The following is a 13,517-nucleotide window of genomic DNA, read 5'->3' as shown; positions in this document are numbered from 1 at the left end:
TGTGTTAGGTTTAAATGTTGTTTGGCGTTTTTAACTCTTAGTTTGAAAGGGGGCTATATAAAGGAAAAATAAGGTGTATTTTTATTATAATGTGGGTTCTACTTAAGTAACGGATTTCAGTATGGTGGCTTCAACTGGTGAAGAGGTCTAGATAGACTTTTCTATTCTAAAACAAGTTTTGGTTCCAGGTTGAACTGAAAACCGCAAAAAAAGTTTCCACTTGCCTCAATTATGCATAATAAGTAAAATAATGAGGGAAATCCTGGCTGCATCTGCTGATTCCTGCAGAGAGAGTAAGACTTTTCACTCCCTAAAGCGTGAGCTGAACATGCTTATGCCAATGAGCCATGTAATGAGAACAAGATTTATTACAAACCTCAGAAGGGAAACCATACCACCTGTAACCCACCACAGTCATCCCAACTGATTCCCTCATTTTAACTTTGTGTGACTGCCTCCACATAGTTTTATGATCCGTAGCCTGCCAATAGGATTCAGAGTGAGTTATCTCAGAGGGAGTGGAAGCTAGCGTGTTCAGGCAAGATACACTGCCTCACTTTGCATTTTCCTCATCCTTATTTCGAAAGAAAGCCTCAGAGCACCTCTAATTGCTACAAAAGTCTCACGTCTTGATGTGTATCTCCGCAATGGATCGTACGAATGTGTGTGAAAAGTCAAGTTGAATCAGGGCAAGGTCAACAGGGATCCACAAAAGAAGTCCATGGGAGAGAAGGCTCAACGTATACAGCAGCTTAAAGGTACGGTGAAAATAATGACTGTCTTATGCTTATTGTTGATCCAATGTGTGATATAGTATGCTAAATCATGAAAACCCTATCTGTGTTTACCAAAAAGAGACATTTTATTATCTCTTTCTTCCTTAAATGTATTTCCTCAAAGGGATTCTTCAGGTAGGTGTAGTATTTGGCATTGTGGCAACTGATTGCCTAATCATACACACTTTTTTTTAAGGATGATTTGCTTCCAAGTGTAGAATGTAAAACATGAGAAACAAAAGTAAAATAGTTCTCAATTGTCTTAAAATGTTGCCTTTTGGGGATAAAGAGATAGCCCCAAAATCAAAAATATGTTTTATTCTTAACTGAATATATCAATTTAGATTTGTGTTGTGAGTGTTGGAGATAAGAACTGTAGGGCTGTCTGTCTTCTCTCCATTATAGATAAATTAAATGGAACTGGGCTCATGGGGCTCAAATCTCCAAAAAGTCCAATTGAAAAACTCAGAAGCAAGGTCTCTTTCCAGAAATCACCACCCAGTTACTAAAGATAATCCTCAGACTTTGTTGTGAGCATTCTCGTGAAAAAGCTATTTTCTTTCGAACTTCATTTACCATCCAGTTAGCACAAGCCTGTCATTAAGCCTAAGTAGTGATACTGTTGCGGGATGTAGTTTTCAACAAAAATTATAAAGATTAGGAAGAGAAATATATATATTTAATTTTGGGGTGAACTGTCCTTTAAACACACTTACGAACAAGTTTTGTTGGACAAACATATTCAGCATAAAACCTCCATAGTGCTACACAGTTAAAGCGGGCATTAGCATATTCTAACAGTTTTTAATTGGTAAACTACCTCATCTAAGTCCCTGTTTTCTCTTTCCCAGATGAGAGGGAAGCAGTGCAGAAGAGAACCTTCACCAGGTGGATGAATGTGTTTCTGCAGAGAGTAAGGCACAAATCAATACAGCTTTACTGGACCATTATACTTCAGCTCATAAATGCAACCACCAATAAGGTTTTTCATTTGTCATTTCCAGCGTGAACCTCCGATTGAAGTGTACGACCTGTTCACAGACATTCAGGATGGTAGAATACTCATGGCTCTGCTGGAGGAGCTGTCTGGGTGCCAACTAGTAAGAGTCAAGCTAAATAATGGCAAAATAATATATCTGCAAGAAGAAACAATATATTAAAATGCTATTTAGTTATTTAATTTGCCTTTGGTCCATTTTAGCTCAGTTCATTAGCATTTTATGATCATAATGGAGACAAATCTGTATCAAATACATTCATTTACAGCTAATATAAAGTTATAGCCAGCAGCTGGTTAGCTTAAATTTAGCATTGGCTAAAGATTGGAAAAAAGACAAGCTAACCTTTGTCAAAGAAAACAAAATCCAACTTCAAGCACCGTTAAAGCTTGATCATAGGTAACATATTCTCAAAAAATGGTAGGCTATTGTTTCCTTTGGTCAAAGCCAAGCTAGCTGTCACCGGGGTCAGCCCTATGTTCTAACAGCCTTTTGTTCCCTCATTTCTAAGATTTTTCTCAAAATGATAGTCAAGTCAAGTCATTTTTATTTTTATAGCACATTTAACATGTACTGGGTACAACCCAAAGCGCATAAATAAAAATAAAATAAACTGAAAAAAACAAACATACAGAAACAAAGACACAGACAGACAAACAAACAAGACAAACAAACAAATAAACTCAAGTCCATCTGAGCCATGCAGTCCTAAGTCCTCAGTTGCTGGAAGCAGAAAGTGTCCCATAGAATTATAGAAAGTGAATTGTGTGCTGTGTCTAAATTGCTCCCAGATTATGTTCCCAGGGCCGTATTTTCTCCAGATTTACATGGTACTCAATGGGAACATGTAAAAAGGCCCTATGTTCCCAGATTTAGCTAAAAGCTACATTATATCTGTAGTCAATTGCTACTGGATAAAAGGTTGGGTGTAATTGGCTACCAAATTGGGTGAAAGGGGAATAAAATCTGATACAAATTTATGAAAAAGGAAATGTGGGAACATAGGGCCTAATTTTGAAAAAGATCTTGGAAATGAGGGAACAGGGCTGAGGGAACATGGGCTGAGGGAACATAGGCATGTTCCCCTGTCACCCCATGTCTTTATGTTGAGGTAAGCTAACCGGCTGCTAGCTTCATGTTTGCAGTACAAAAGAGTGCTATCAATCTCCTTTTCTAACATGTCAGCAATAAAGCAAATAAATGTGTTTCCTAAAAGGTCAAACTATTCTCCTAAACGCTCCTTGTCTAATGTCTTTATTAGCTTTACAGGTTTAGGTCTTCTTCTCACCGCATTTTCAGACTGAACAACATTTCCAAAGCCCTGGCTTTCCTTGATGATAGACATGTGAGTGGTTTTTTGCTTGTAAATCAATCAAGCGAAAGTGCTTTTCATGGGTGGTCTTTTACAAACATTAATCCTGATAAACAAGATTTCAGTTGAAGTCTCCTCCCTGTTGTCTCTCAGGTGAAGTTACTTGGCATCGATGCCTCTGGTATTGCTGATGGGACTCCCTCTGTTGTTCTTAACCTTATCTGGACCATGATCTGTATTTCCAGGCAGGTTTTGTCCACCGTTATCTATCATGCTAATGCCTTAATGTATTATTTCACTCCTTGGGTAAAATTTGTCTTGGTTGCTGAACTTACACACACTCCTCCCTTTTCCTATGATGCAGGTAAAAGAGGTGACAGCAGGCCTCCAGAGACATTTATCTTCTAGCCTCTCCTCCTTATCAACGAGCAGTTACCCCTCCTCCAGCGACCTCTCGCCCCCGCCAAATGACATTGGCAGCTATTTCTGCAGCACCCTGCCAAGCAAAGGCAAAAAGGCTGCCAAAGACCTAAAGTACCACGGGAAATCAATCAAGACTCTACTGCGATGGGTCCAGAGATGCACATCAAAGTGAGTCTGAAAAGATCCAACTGCTTACAAAGTCATTTTTGCAGTAAAAAGGCTCCCAAACCCAGGCATGTGTGAACTGGCTGTGTGTTTTTTCTATTAAATGCAATTTTAAATGTGTAGGTTTGGAGTGGAGGTGCATGACTTTGGGAGGAGCTGGAGGAGTGGGCTGGCCTTTCTCGCCATGATTAAGTCCATAAACACAGCTTGGTTGACCTGAGGGCAAGCCTGTCCAGAGAGCCAAGGGAAAACATTAAGCTGGCGTTCATGATAGCCCATCACAGTCTGGACATACCACCTCTGCTGGAGCCTGAAGGTAAAAGCTTACTGAATAGAAAGTGCTTCACAATTATTTATTTATATCCACTAAGACAAATATCTTTCTTCATAGACAGTACTACACTAAGTAGGTGCTTAGAGCCCATCACGGTGTAATGATCTCACCTTTCAAAGTAAATCAGAAGCACTTGTCCCATTGCAGACTCATTTAGAATACCTCACTTAAAATGAGCAGTAGAGGTCCTTGCTGTGTGTAGTGCCAATTGTATTATATCTGCAGTGTCACACAGAGGCCGAAAGTGGCCCCAGCAGGATTGTCTCCTTAGTAGTTTTGGAATGTGGAGTACATTTAGTTAGCAATTTGATATTCAGAACAGATATAGTGAAATATGTAAAGATATAGTAGAAGTATGTTCACCTGAGCACCTGTAAATTCAAATTTGAGGTACTCTTCTTTGAATACACTTTTCTACTTTATTTCACCAAATTTGATCTGATTTTTTCAATCAAAACATATACAACTCATACAAAATAGTTCAAATAGGCTCCACTTGAACAAAGTTTAGCAGTGAAATTGTGCTTTTACATTGATGAGTAGTAATAATGATAATATGTACAATAGTATTACAGTGACAGGGGAAATGTAATGCATTGAGTTAATATACCTGTATTCTTGTACATTTTCATAATTATGCTGTATGCGTTAACTCGTGTGACATTTTTGATGCAGGACTTTTACTTTTAATTGAATATTTTCTTTTTGTATTGAAACAAACCTGCTAACAAACGGAAACTATTCTTACCGCAGACATATCAGGCTCTTCACCAGATGAGCAGTCCATCATCACCTATGTGTCGATGTTCCTGAGGTTTTGTCCAGACAAAGATGAGGTTAGTACAATTTGGAATAGTTCAACATTGTTGCTTTTTTTTGGGCTGAAAGTCAAATGAGAACATTTATATCACTGTATTTTAAATATGAAGTTACCACCAGTCGCTGGTTGGTTTACTTTAACTTAGCTTAGTTTAGCTTGGCATTAATATTGATAACAGGTGAAACATCTTATCTTGCGCTTTCAAAAAGTAACACAATTTGCCTACTAGCCTCTCTAATTAAATGATATACTTCATGTTTAATATATAAAAGCACCAGAGATTATGTGCAGGACTATTTCTTTTCTAGGTGCAGTCTTGGAGAGGTGCCAGTAAGTAGTTGGCACTTGGGACTTTGCATGATAACTGTTTCCAGTCTTTATGCTAAGCTAAGCTAACAGCTGCTGGCTGTAGCTTGAGAGCTGAATATCTAATATATTTCTAAGTATTGTATTCATATTGTGTACCATCACTAATAAACCCTATATTACAGGATCGTACGTCAGATATTGAAGTTCCTGATATCCCAAATGTTGGATCACTTGGGTCCGTCAGTCTTGGAGAAATCCTCGCTGATGACCCAGAAGCCCAAGCATTGCTCTACGGCGTGCAGAAGAGCAATGAACAGCTACTGTGGAAACGATGGGCCAGGAGATCCCAAGGAAGCCCCTGTGCCAACTCGCTTCACACAGCTGAAACCACATCACCATTCAACCACAAGAAAAGCAGGAGTCGAAGCATTTTACAGCCTCCCAGTCCACTGAATACAGGCGTAGTCAACCAGGAGATCCGATCATGGATGGAGAAAGCGCCTGTGGATCAGGCATACAGCAAGCCAAGGGTGGATGAAAGTCACTTTTCTTTGAGCTCAGAGGAAGGAATCTACAGCTTGTCTGCACTGGACTCAGATGAGGAGGATGCCTACTGCTACATATTGGATCTGAATAAAGAGGTTTTTCAACCATATAATCAGATAAAAAGACAAGTTCCAAGGGTCGAAGAGGAAACGGAGGAAGAAATGTTTCTTAATGGAGAGCATGCTGAATTAAAACATCTGGAAGTATGTGAAACTTTAAATGTCAGTGGATGTACACATCAAGAAGATTCACTAGTGCAAAATGTTGTATCTGAAGTCAGAGATCAATCAGTGGTTCATAGGACGTTTGATAAGGACAAAAATGAAAGGAGTTCCACAGAGGTGGCAAACAGCATAGCTGCGTTTGACATGGAACCAAAGGAAGGCAGCAGGAAGGAGCATGAAGTTGAGAGAGTTGTTAGAGGACAGAGAAATTATGCTGGAGACGACTCTGAGGAAGAGAGGGAGAAGTCAGAAAATGCTAGATTTGTAATGCATGGACATGATAAAAGGGATGCTCTGGTAGATGAAACCCAAAACACAACGGTTCTTGAAGAGTCTAATTGTCTAACAGTTGAAGAGGATACTGTAAAGGAGGAAGAGAGGGAAAATAAGCAAAGTGTAGATTCTGAAAGTTCCAAGGTAGGAGAAAATGGAAAAATATTATCTGATGAGGCTGTAAATGAAGTCAGCAGAGGCGATGCAACTACAATGAACACAGAGGAAGAAAATTACAGGAAATACAATCCCCCCAAAATGGCTAATTTATCTTGTGAAGAACAAAACAAGGGAGAAAACAGTGATGAAGTCATGAATCCAATGGATTTTGAGGAAGTTACAACAGCAGAGCGGAACGACAGAGACAATATGACTCAGAAATGTAAACTTACTGTCAAGAAGGTATCAACAGTAGACCATGTTGACAAAACTGCTCCCAAAAATAACACCAACGGAGGTGTTAATGTCCATCCTGCCTGTGGTGCAACTTCTTGGTTATTCAGGTAGGTTATGTCCTTTAGGAATTTTAGCTTAGCACTTAAGAAAGGTAACTATGTTTCAGGGTTCCCAATGTAGCATGGAACACAGCAAAATGATAGAAGTTGTAATAAGCTAAAATGTTTTAAAGAATGGGTCTTCAATTTCACACAGAAACATAGAGAAACAGAAGTATTTTAATTTCTAACTTAACAATGTAGATGTTGTTGGCTGCAATAATGACTGATGCTAGTAATGCTAAGCTAAAACTGAGAAGCACCTATGAGGTGGATGAATCCCTCCGCCTCAAGTGAACTTTTTAATTATTCTATCAGACTACTGTTAATGTTAAACAAAAACCCATTAGAAGGAATATCAAATATGGTCGCAAAGCTAAATATACCATGTAATGCTAAAATACTGAAGATAATACTAAATTTCTGACTTAACAAATGTTAATGAAGGATAAAACAGGGCAGATTTGTCTTTTTCCTTTGAAAAACTAATAATAACTCATACAAGTGTTAAAAGAGTTGCAAGAGTGTAACTTCACCAAACCAAATAAAGAGCATGACATAGTTAGCCCTAACCATGAGATTAGCATTTTGGCTCTCAAAGGTTGGATGCTAACACTATTAACTGAGTTTTTTTTATGTAACCTTGTGTAATGTTTGTGGTCTAATCTCACGAAATATTGCAGTTAATGACATGCCTCTTGGTTTTAGAAATGACACTAGGTTACTACTTTAGTATGCCAGTTAGCGGGGCATGCTAACATTTGTAGCTAACCCTTAAGCACATAAAAACACTGTTGGAACCATTTTATAGACTTTTTTTTAAAGCATAGAAAAGACACCACAATTTAAACTCTGTATACTTAATGTGGTTAGCTTCAATTATTTATAAAGACTTTCCAAATAATTAAATTGTTATCGTCGTTAAAGGCTTTAATTAAGTGGTAACATTGCCGTGAATTGTCTCATTTTAGCCTGAAGCTAACAGTCTGTGTTTTATCTTTTGTCCAACAGAGAAGGAGGATTAATCTTTCAATCTCCAGCAGCCTTTTGTGGCATAACCCCATTAGAGCTGGAAATGCTCTTGCTCCTGTGGATCCTGCTGTACTGCTACTTTATCTTACCTCAAATGAACTTCTGAGTTACCCTGCATCGAGCCCTTCCTATTACCAGATGGCCACTGCCAACTTTAAATCAATTGAAATTTTTAGAAATCTGACTTTCAATCCAATTATTTCTAACCGTATTTAACTTTGAGTTTTATCCATTTCACGTCTTTGACAGTTTTAATGCCCAACATGTCTATCAAATCTTTAAGACTATTCCTGGTTTTTGGTGTTACAGTGCACATTGTAGTTACTGTTCTCCGGGTTGGTCTCTATCACCTTTTATTTAAGTTTCTCTATGCTTTATTTTGTGTATGGTAGATCTTCAGAATGCATCTAATACTATTTTGTTTTTGCAGAGGTGTATCTCTTTTAGCTTAGTCAAACAGATGTATGCAGAAAAAAAAACTTCATTCAAGAGTTTAAATCACACTTCATGTCCTTGAAGTAGGATTTCAAATTAATGTCAGGAAAGGAATGTAAACTACTAAATACGCACATTTGAAACTTGATCTAGAATTGTGAAGTTCAAGGATTTTCTTTCAAATGTAACGTGTTTAAGTAAAGTTGCTAGGCTGCACAAATTGGACTGTTGTTTCTTCCCCACTGTTAACAGTGCAAAGCATTGCAAGCAGTATAAAGTCACTCCTGTCATTGGTCCTTAAATTCCTTATGATATGTAATTCAATCATCACAAATCAACAGTTTCAACTGTGTCTTATCATGAAATGATTAAAGACCTGTAAAATTGTGCTGTGGTTGACATGAGAAAAAAAACCCATCTGTCCTCACTGACTATTGTAAACACATAAATAAATGATGTTATCTTTAGAAGTCATATTCTGATTATTGTGCATTTTATTTACATTTTTATTTAAGTTGTGCATTTGTGCAGGCAAGTATAATTTCATTCAAAGTTGCACCAAGTAACTACACAGAAATGTATGTCAATCCATGCCTGGTGTTGCGGCTATAGGCAGTCCAATAAAGCAGCCTGGGGGCTAAACAAGGGAAGATAAACACCTTGACACCATTCCGTTTCATTGTAGATAATGAGTGAAGTGCTTTAATCACTGATGGTTTAGAATATTGCAATCGAAAAAAATGTTGCAGATTTCTGTATTAATTGGGGTCAATGGAAAGTTTCGCCTCCCGGCTCACCCCCTCTCTTTCCATACAAAACCACAGTGAGCAGGTGAGTGCAGCAAGGTTAAACAACCACTTACTCCACCCCAAACTCCACTGCATGTCCACCACCAATAATATGCAAAACAATACCACACAATAAATAGAAACACATAAACCCCAAATCTGGCTCCTACACCTGGTAAAAGCATATAACATGAGGACACATTCAACACATATCACTAAAAGACTTGTTGGACAATGTGATGCATAATTACACATGCATGCTTGACAAGAAACAAATGGAAACATATACATTACGTTTGGGAAGTAATGGATCCCATGTAACAGGATTACGTAATCAGGATACAACAAAAAGGGTTCAAAGATTCAAAGATTCAAGATTCAAGGGCTTCCCAGTCTCCTTCAACAATGCAACATGAATATAAACTTAACACAAAAAGTTAGGACGTGTGTTTGGTAGATTATTTCTTTGATGTTACAATGCTTCTTGGCAATAAATCTTATACCGTTGGAAAGCCTGTTTTCTCACCTTTCAAATGGTGCTACATTTGTGAGGAACATGTATTTGTGGTAGGAGCAGCAGAGCTGAGTATGTGGGTTGCACCCATAAAAAATGTGACAAATCTCCTCTGCCAATGCCAAACTGCAGCCAATCTCCGGTCTTGTACGACCACCATGTGGCCTGCCTTGACTGCCCTTCACTGTGAGGCCCACTTGCACTGGAACCTCAACATGTGGAGGAACATTACGTTCAGCAATGAGTCTAGATTCTGCCTACAGAACTTGGATGGTACGGTCACAGTGTGGAGACAAGGAGAACGCTTTGCTGATTGCTGCCCCGATATAGTAGGAGTGGAGAGGAGGGAATGGCCTGCAGTCCTGACCTCAACCCCATTGAACACTTGTGGGATCAGCTTAGGAGTACTGTCCGTGCCAGAGTGATCAACACAACCACGTTGGCTGACCTGGGACAAATACTGGTTGAAGAATGGGATGCCCCATCCCACAGGAGTGTGTGACCAGGCTGGTGACCAGCATGAGGAGAGGCCGTTGTGGCTGTGTATGGTCCTTCCACACGCTACTAAGGTTGCTTGTTAAATTAATAAAGTGTTAAGAAATAAATTGTTGCCAATATGTCTTGTTTCCTCACACTTCCATCATCCAATCCACCAAACAACACCAAAAGAGTCAACAGCAAAAAAACGTTATTGGGATTGGCAAAGGAGTTTTGTCACATTTTTCATTGGCGGAAACCACATACTCAGCTCTGCTGCTCCTCCCACAAATGCATGTTCCTCACAAATGTGGCCCCATTTGAAAGAGAAGAAAACAGGCTTTCCAACAGTATAAGATTTATTGCCAAGAAGCATTGTTGAAATAAAGGAATAAGCTACCAAACACAAATTTCCTTACTTTTTGTGTTAAGTTTATATAGAACATAAAACAAATAAAACCAATAAAAATAGTGAAAAAAATAACAGAATAGATATAAAAACTGGAACACTTTGCAGACTAATATTTCTGTATTTTTGGTTCCAATCTTATCTACTTTTAAGAGAACCTGGTGTGACACAAGTGGTAGAACCAGGAGGAGGCACTCTGAGATGATTCAACTCTTAAATACTGCCAAAAGAGTAATTAACACATCATTCCAAGAAATGTATAGTGATTCTCATTGGGAGTGAAAAGAAAATGATGGCACTTTTATTCTTTTGTGAGAAAGTGAAGGGTGAAAGAAATTAAAATTTCAGTGTGGAATCTACGATGACATCTCAGTTCTCGAAAATGATCCAAAACATTCCTAATATTTCAAAGAATATTGTGTTCTTAGTGCAGTTTGGCAGAAACTTCAACATTACAAACAACTGATCCAGAGTTAGCTGACACTTCCATTAAACATTAACAAGGACCAACCCGTTTCTTTCACTGTGCCAAGAGATTTCTGGCGAGGCTATGTCTACTGATGCAACCTAACTCAGTGAACACAACACGGGTAAAGAACCGCTCATTCAGTCGATTGTCCTGGGATCCAGATCCTTCACCATATCTGTGATCAAGTTGTTGGTACAATTAGCAATGAATTTGTTGATGTCATCTGTAGCCTCAGCTGGTTTTGTAAAGTTAACAGTGAAGATCTGACCAAAATAGAAGTCCTTGACCTCCTTCTTGAACTTCTCCAGAGGATTGTAGCCAGTTTGAAGGCAACGCCGCTACCCAAATCCACCTGCTGATGCTTCTGACTGTGTCCCATCATGTGGAAAAGATGCTTGTATGCTTCATTGACCTGTTCCTGGGTATGAGCACTGTAGGCTAAGCTGGAGAACAGCTGGCTGTGGGTTTCCCCAGCAGCCCCTGTGGACAACATGGACAGGGCAGTTGAGATGCCAAGGGGCGAGAAAAATATATTCTTTCCAGCTTCAGTGTTGGCATTCATAGATAGATAGATAGATAGATAGATAGATAGATAGATAGATAGATAGATAGATAGATAGATAGATAGATGGATAGATGGATAGATGGATAGATGGATAGATGGATAGATGGATAGATGGATAGATAGATAGATAGATAGATAGAATCGGAGGATGAAACCCTCTTTACATACATGCACACAGCAGAGCACACACAGTGAAATGTGTCCTCTGCATTTAACCCATCCTAGTACTAGGAGCAGTGGGCAGCTATTGTGCAGCGCCTGGGGAGCAATGGGGAGGTGGGATTGGAGGTGTCCGGTGCCTTGCTCAAGGACACCACAGCAGGGCTTAGGAGGTGAACTGGGACCCCTCCAAGTAGCAGTCCACCTTCCATATTGTCAAGTCTGTTCGGGGACTTGAACCGGCAACCCTACGATTCGGGACTGTGAGGGGCCGCTGCGACTGCTCGCACCGCCATCCAGTCCAAAGCGGTCTCTGCATTTGACCCATCCTAGTGTTAGGAGCAGTGGGCTGCCATTATGTACGGCACCCGGGGAGCAGTGTAGGTAACGGCGCCTTGCTAAGGGACACCACCATAACAACTTGGCCTTTCGGGGACTTGAACTGGTGACCTTCCAGTTCCCAGCCCCTATAGACTTTGCCACTACCGCCCATTCAGGTTTCTGTATAGGGCCAAGGCAAAGTGAGCATTGGGAGACGACAGCTTGAACCAGCTAATATCTTCTTTGTGGGTCTGAGAAATGTGAGCACTATGGTGGTGGTGGTCTGCCCTGGCTAAAGCCAGTAGAAGTGCTGTGAGTGTGAAACTAGCAAAGATCCCATGCATCTTTATAGCCTGTGCAGGAAAAATCACAGTAGCTTAGGGGGTGTTACAATTTAGCATTTAGCTCTACACTCCCACATGTTTACATATTATTCAATGCCTACCAAGTTTCAATGTGTCCAACTTTTTTTTCCCAGTGCAATACATCCAAAATGTCTGAAGTTGTATAAAGATTTGTTTTATATTTTAAAACAGTACCACGCTTGAATGTCTGCTTTGCCCCAGTTTGCCAGAAACTACATACATTTTATACAGAAGCTCTGGGAATCAGGTGACAGTTGGGTCAAACATCAACCAGCAGCAGGTTTCTATTGAACAAATAGCATTTACTGGAATATAAAAACATAAAGCTATTCATCAATGTTAATTCAGTCAGCTGAGTCCTTTGTGTCTGCTTGTTCTCCCCACGATTTTGAAATACAACTGGTTAACATTGTAATGGAAAAAATGTCCTGCTTTAAAGAGGTATGTTGAACCCCTTTAATATTTGGTATCCACCAATTCTTTTACATTTTATAAAAGTTGATTTAATATCTCTCGGACATCTGTTGTCTCTGAACCTTATTTTTTTCATGAGTTACTACTTGATTGTTTTGGAGTTAGGGTTCGGAAAAGGGTTTCTTTGTATTTCTTGCTAAAAGCCCTCAACTCTCGGAGCTACTAAACTCTACTGCACATAGATTGTTTTAATGAGTTTTCTTTTTGTGTTGGCGAATAAGCATATGGACAAAAAGAGATGTTAACATATGCTTAGTAGCAACATTTCCAAGCTGCACAAGGGCTGGTTCGACTAGTTCTGTCATAAAATATTCCTCATGGCAACATTTTGATTGTATTGGCTTTTTGCTCCCATCCATCCATCCATCCATCCATCCATGCATCCATCCATCCATCCATCCATCTTCTCCCGCTTTTCCGTCAGGGTCGCGGAGGTAACAGCAGAGAGCCCCAAACTTTCCTTTCCCTGGCCACATCAACCAGCTCTGACTGGGGGATCAGGCCAGCGAATAGATATAATCCCTCCACCTGGTCCTAGGTCTACCCCTTGGTCTCTTCCCAGCTGGACGTGCCTGGAACACCTCCCTAGGGAGGCGCCCAGGTGGCATCCTCACTAGGTGCCCGAACCACCTCAACTGGCTCCTTTCAAACGTGAAGGAGCAGCGGTTCTACTCCGAGTCCCTCCCAGTTGACTGAACTTCTCCCCTTATCCCTAAAGGAGATGCCAGCCACCCTGCGGAGAAATCCCATTTCGGCCGCTTGTATCCGCGATGTCGATCTTTCGGTCATGAGCTTTTTGCTCCCAACTGAAATAATTGGTAATTTGGGCACTTGT

At 39.9% G+C, this 13,517-nt stretch overlaps 1 protein-coding gene across 1 annotated transcript; it reads left to right on the top strand.

Annotated features, from left to right (window-relative positions):
* The first annotated feature begins 116 nt into the window (after positions 1-116).
* Positions 117-8,615, top strand: clmnb (calmin b). Its single transcript, XM_063902665.1, is given in 11 exon segments — positions 117-758; positions 1,628-1,689; positions 1,781-1,876; positions 3,036-3,119; positions 3,240-3,335; positions 3,451-3,677; positions 3,798-3,871; positions 3,874-3,990; positions 4,762-4,844; positions 5,320-6,683; positions 7,686-8,615. Coding segments are annotated over 11 exon segments (2,367 nt in total). The 5' UTR covers positions 117-721; the 3' UTR covers positions 7,813-8,615.
* Positions 8,616-13,517: the final 4,902 nt, after the last annotated feature.

This window comes from Eleginops maclovinus, chromosome 15 (genome assembly GCF_036324505.1).
Source record: "Eleginops maclovinus isolate JMC-PN-2008 ecotype Puerto Natales chromosome 15, JC_Emac_rtc_rv5, whole genome shotgun sequence".
NCBI classification, from domain to species: domain Eukaryota; kingdom Metazoa; phylum Chordata; class Actinopteri; order Perciformes; family Eleginopidae; genus Eleginops; species Eleginops maclovinus.
This window is presented reverse-complemented; position numbering and strand designations above follow the sequence as displayed.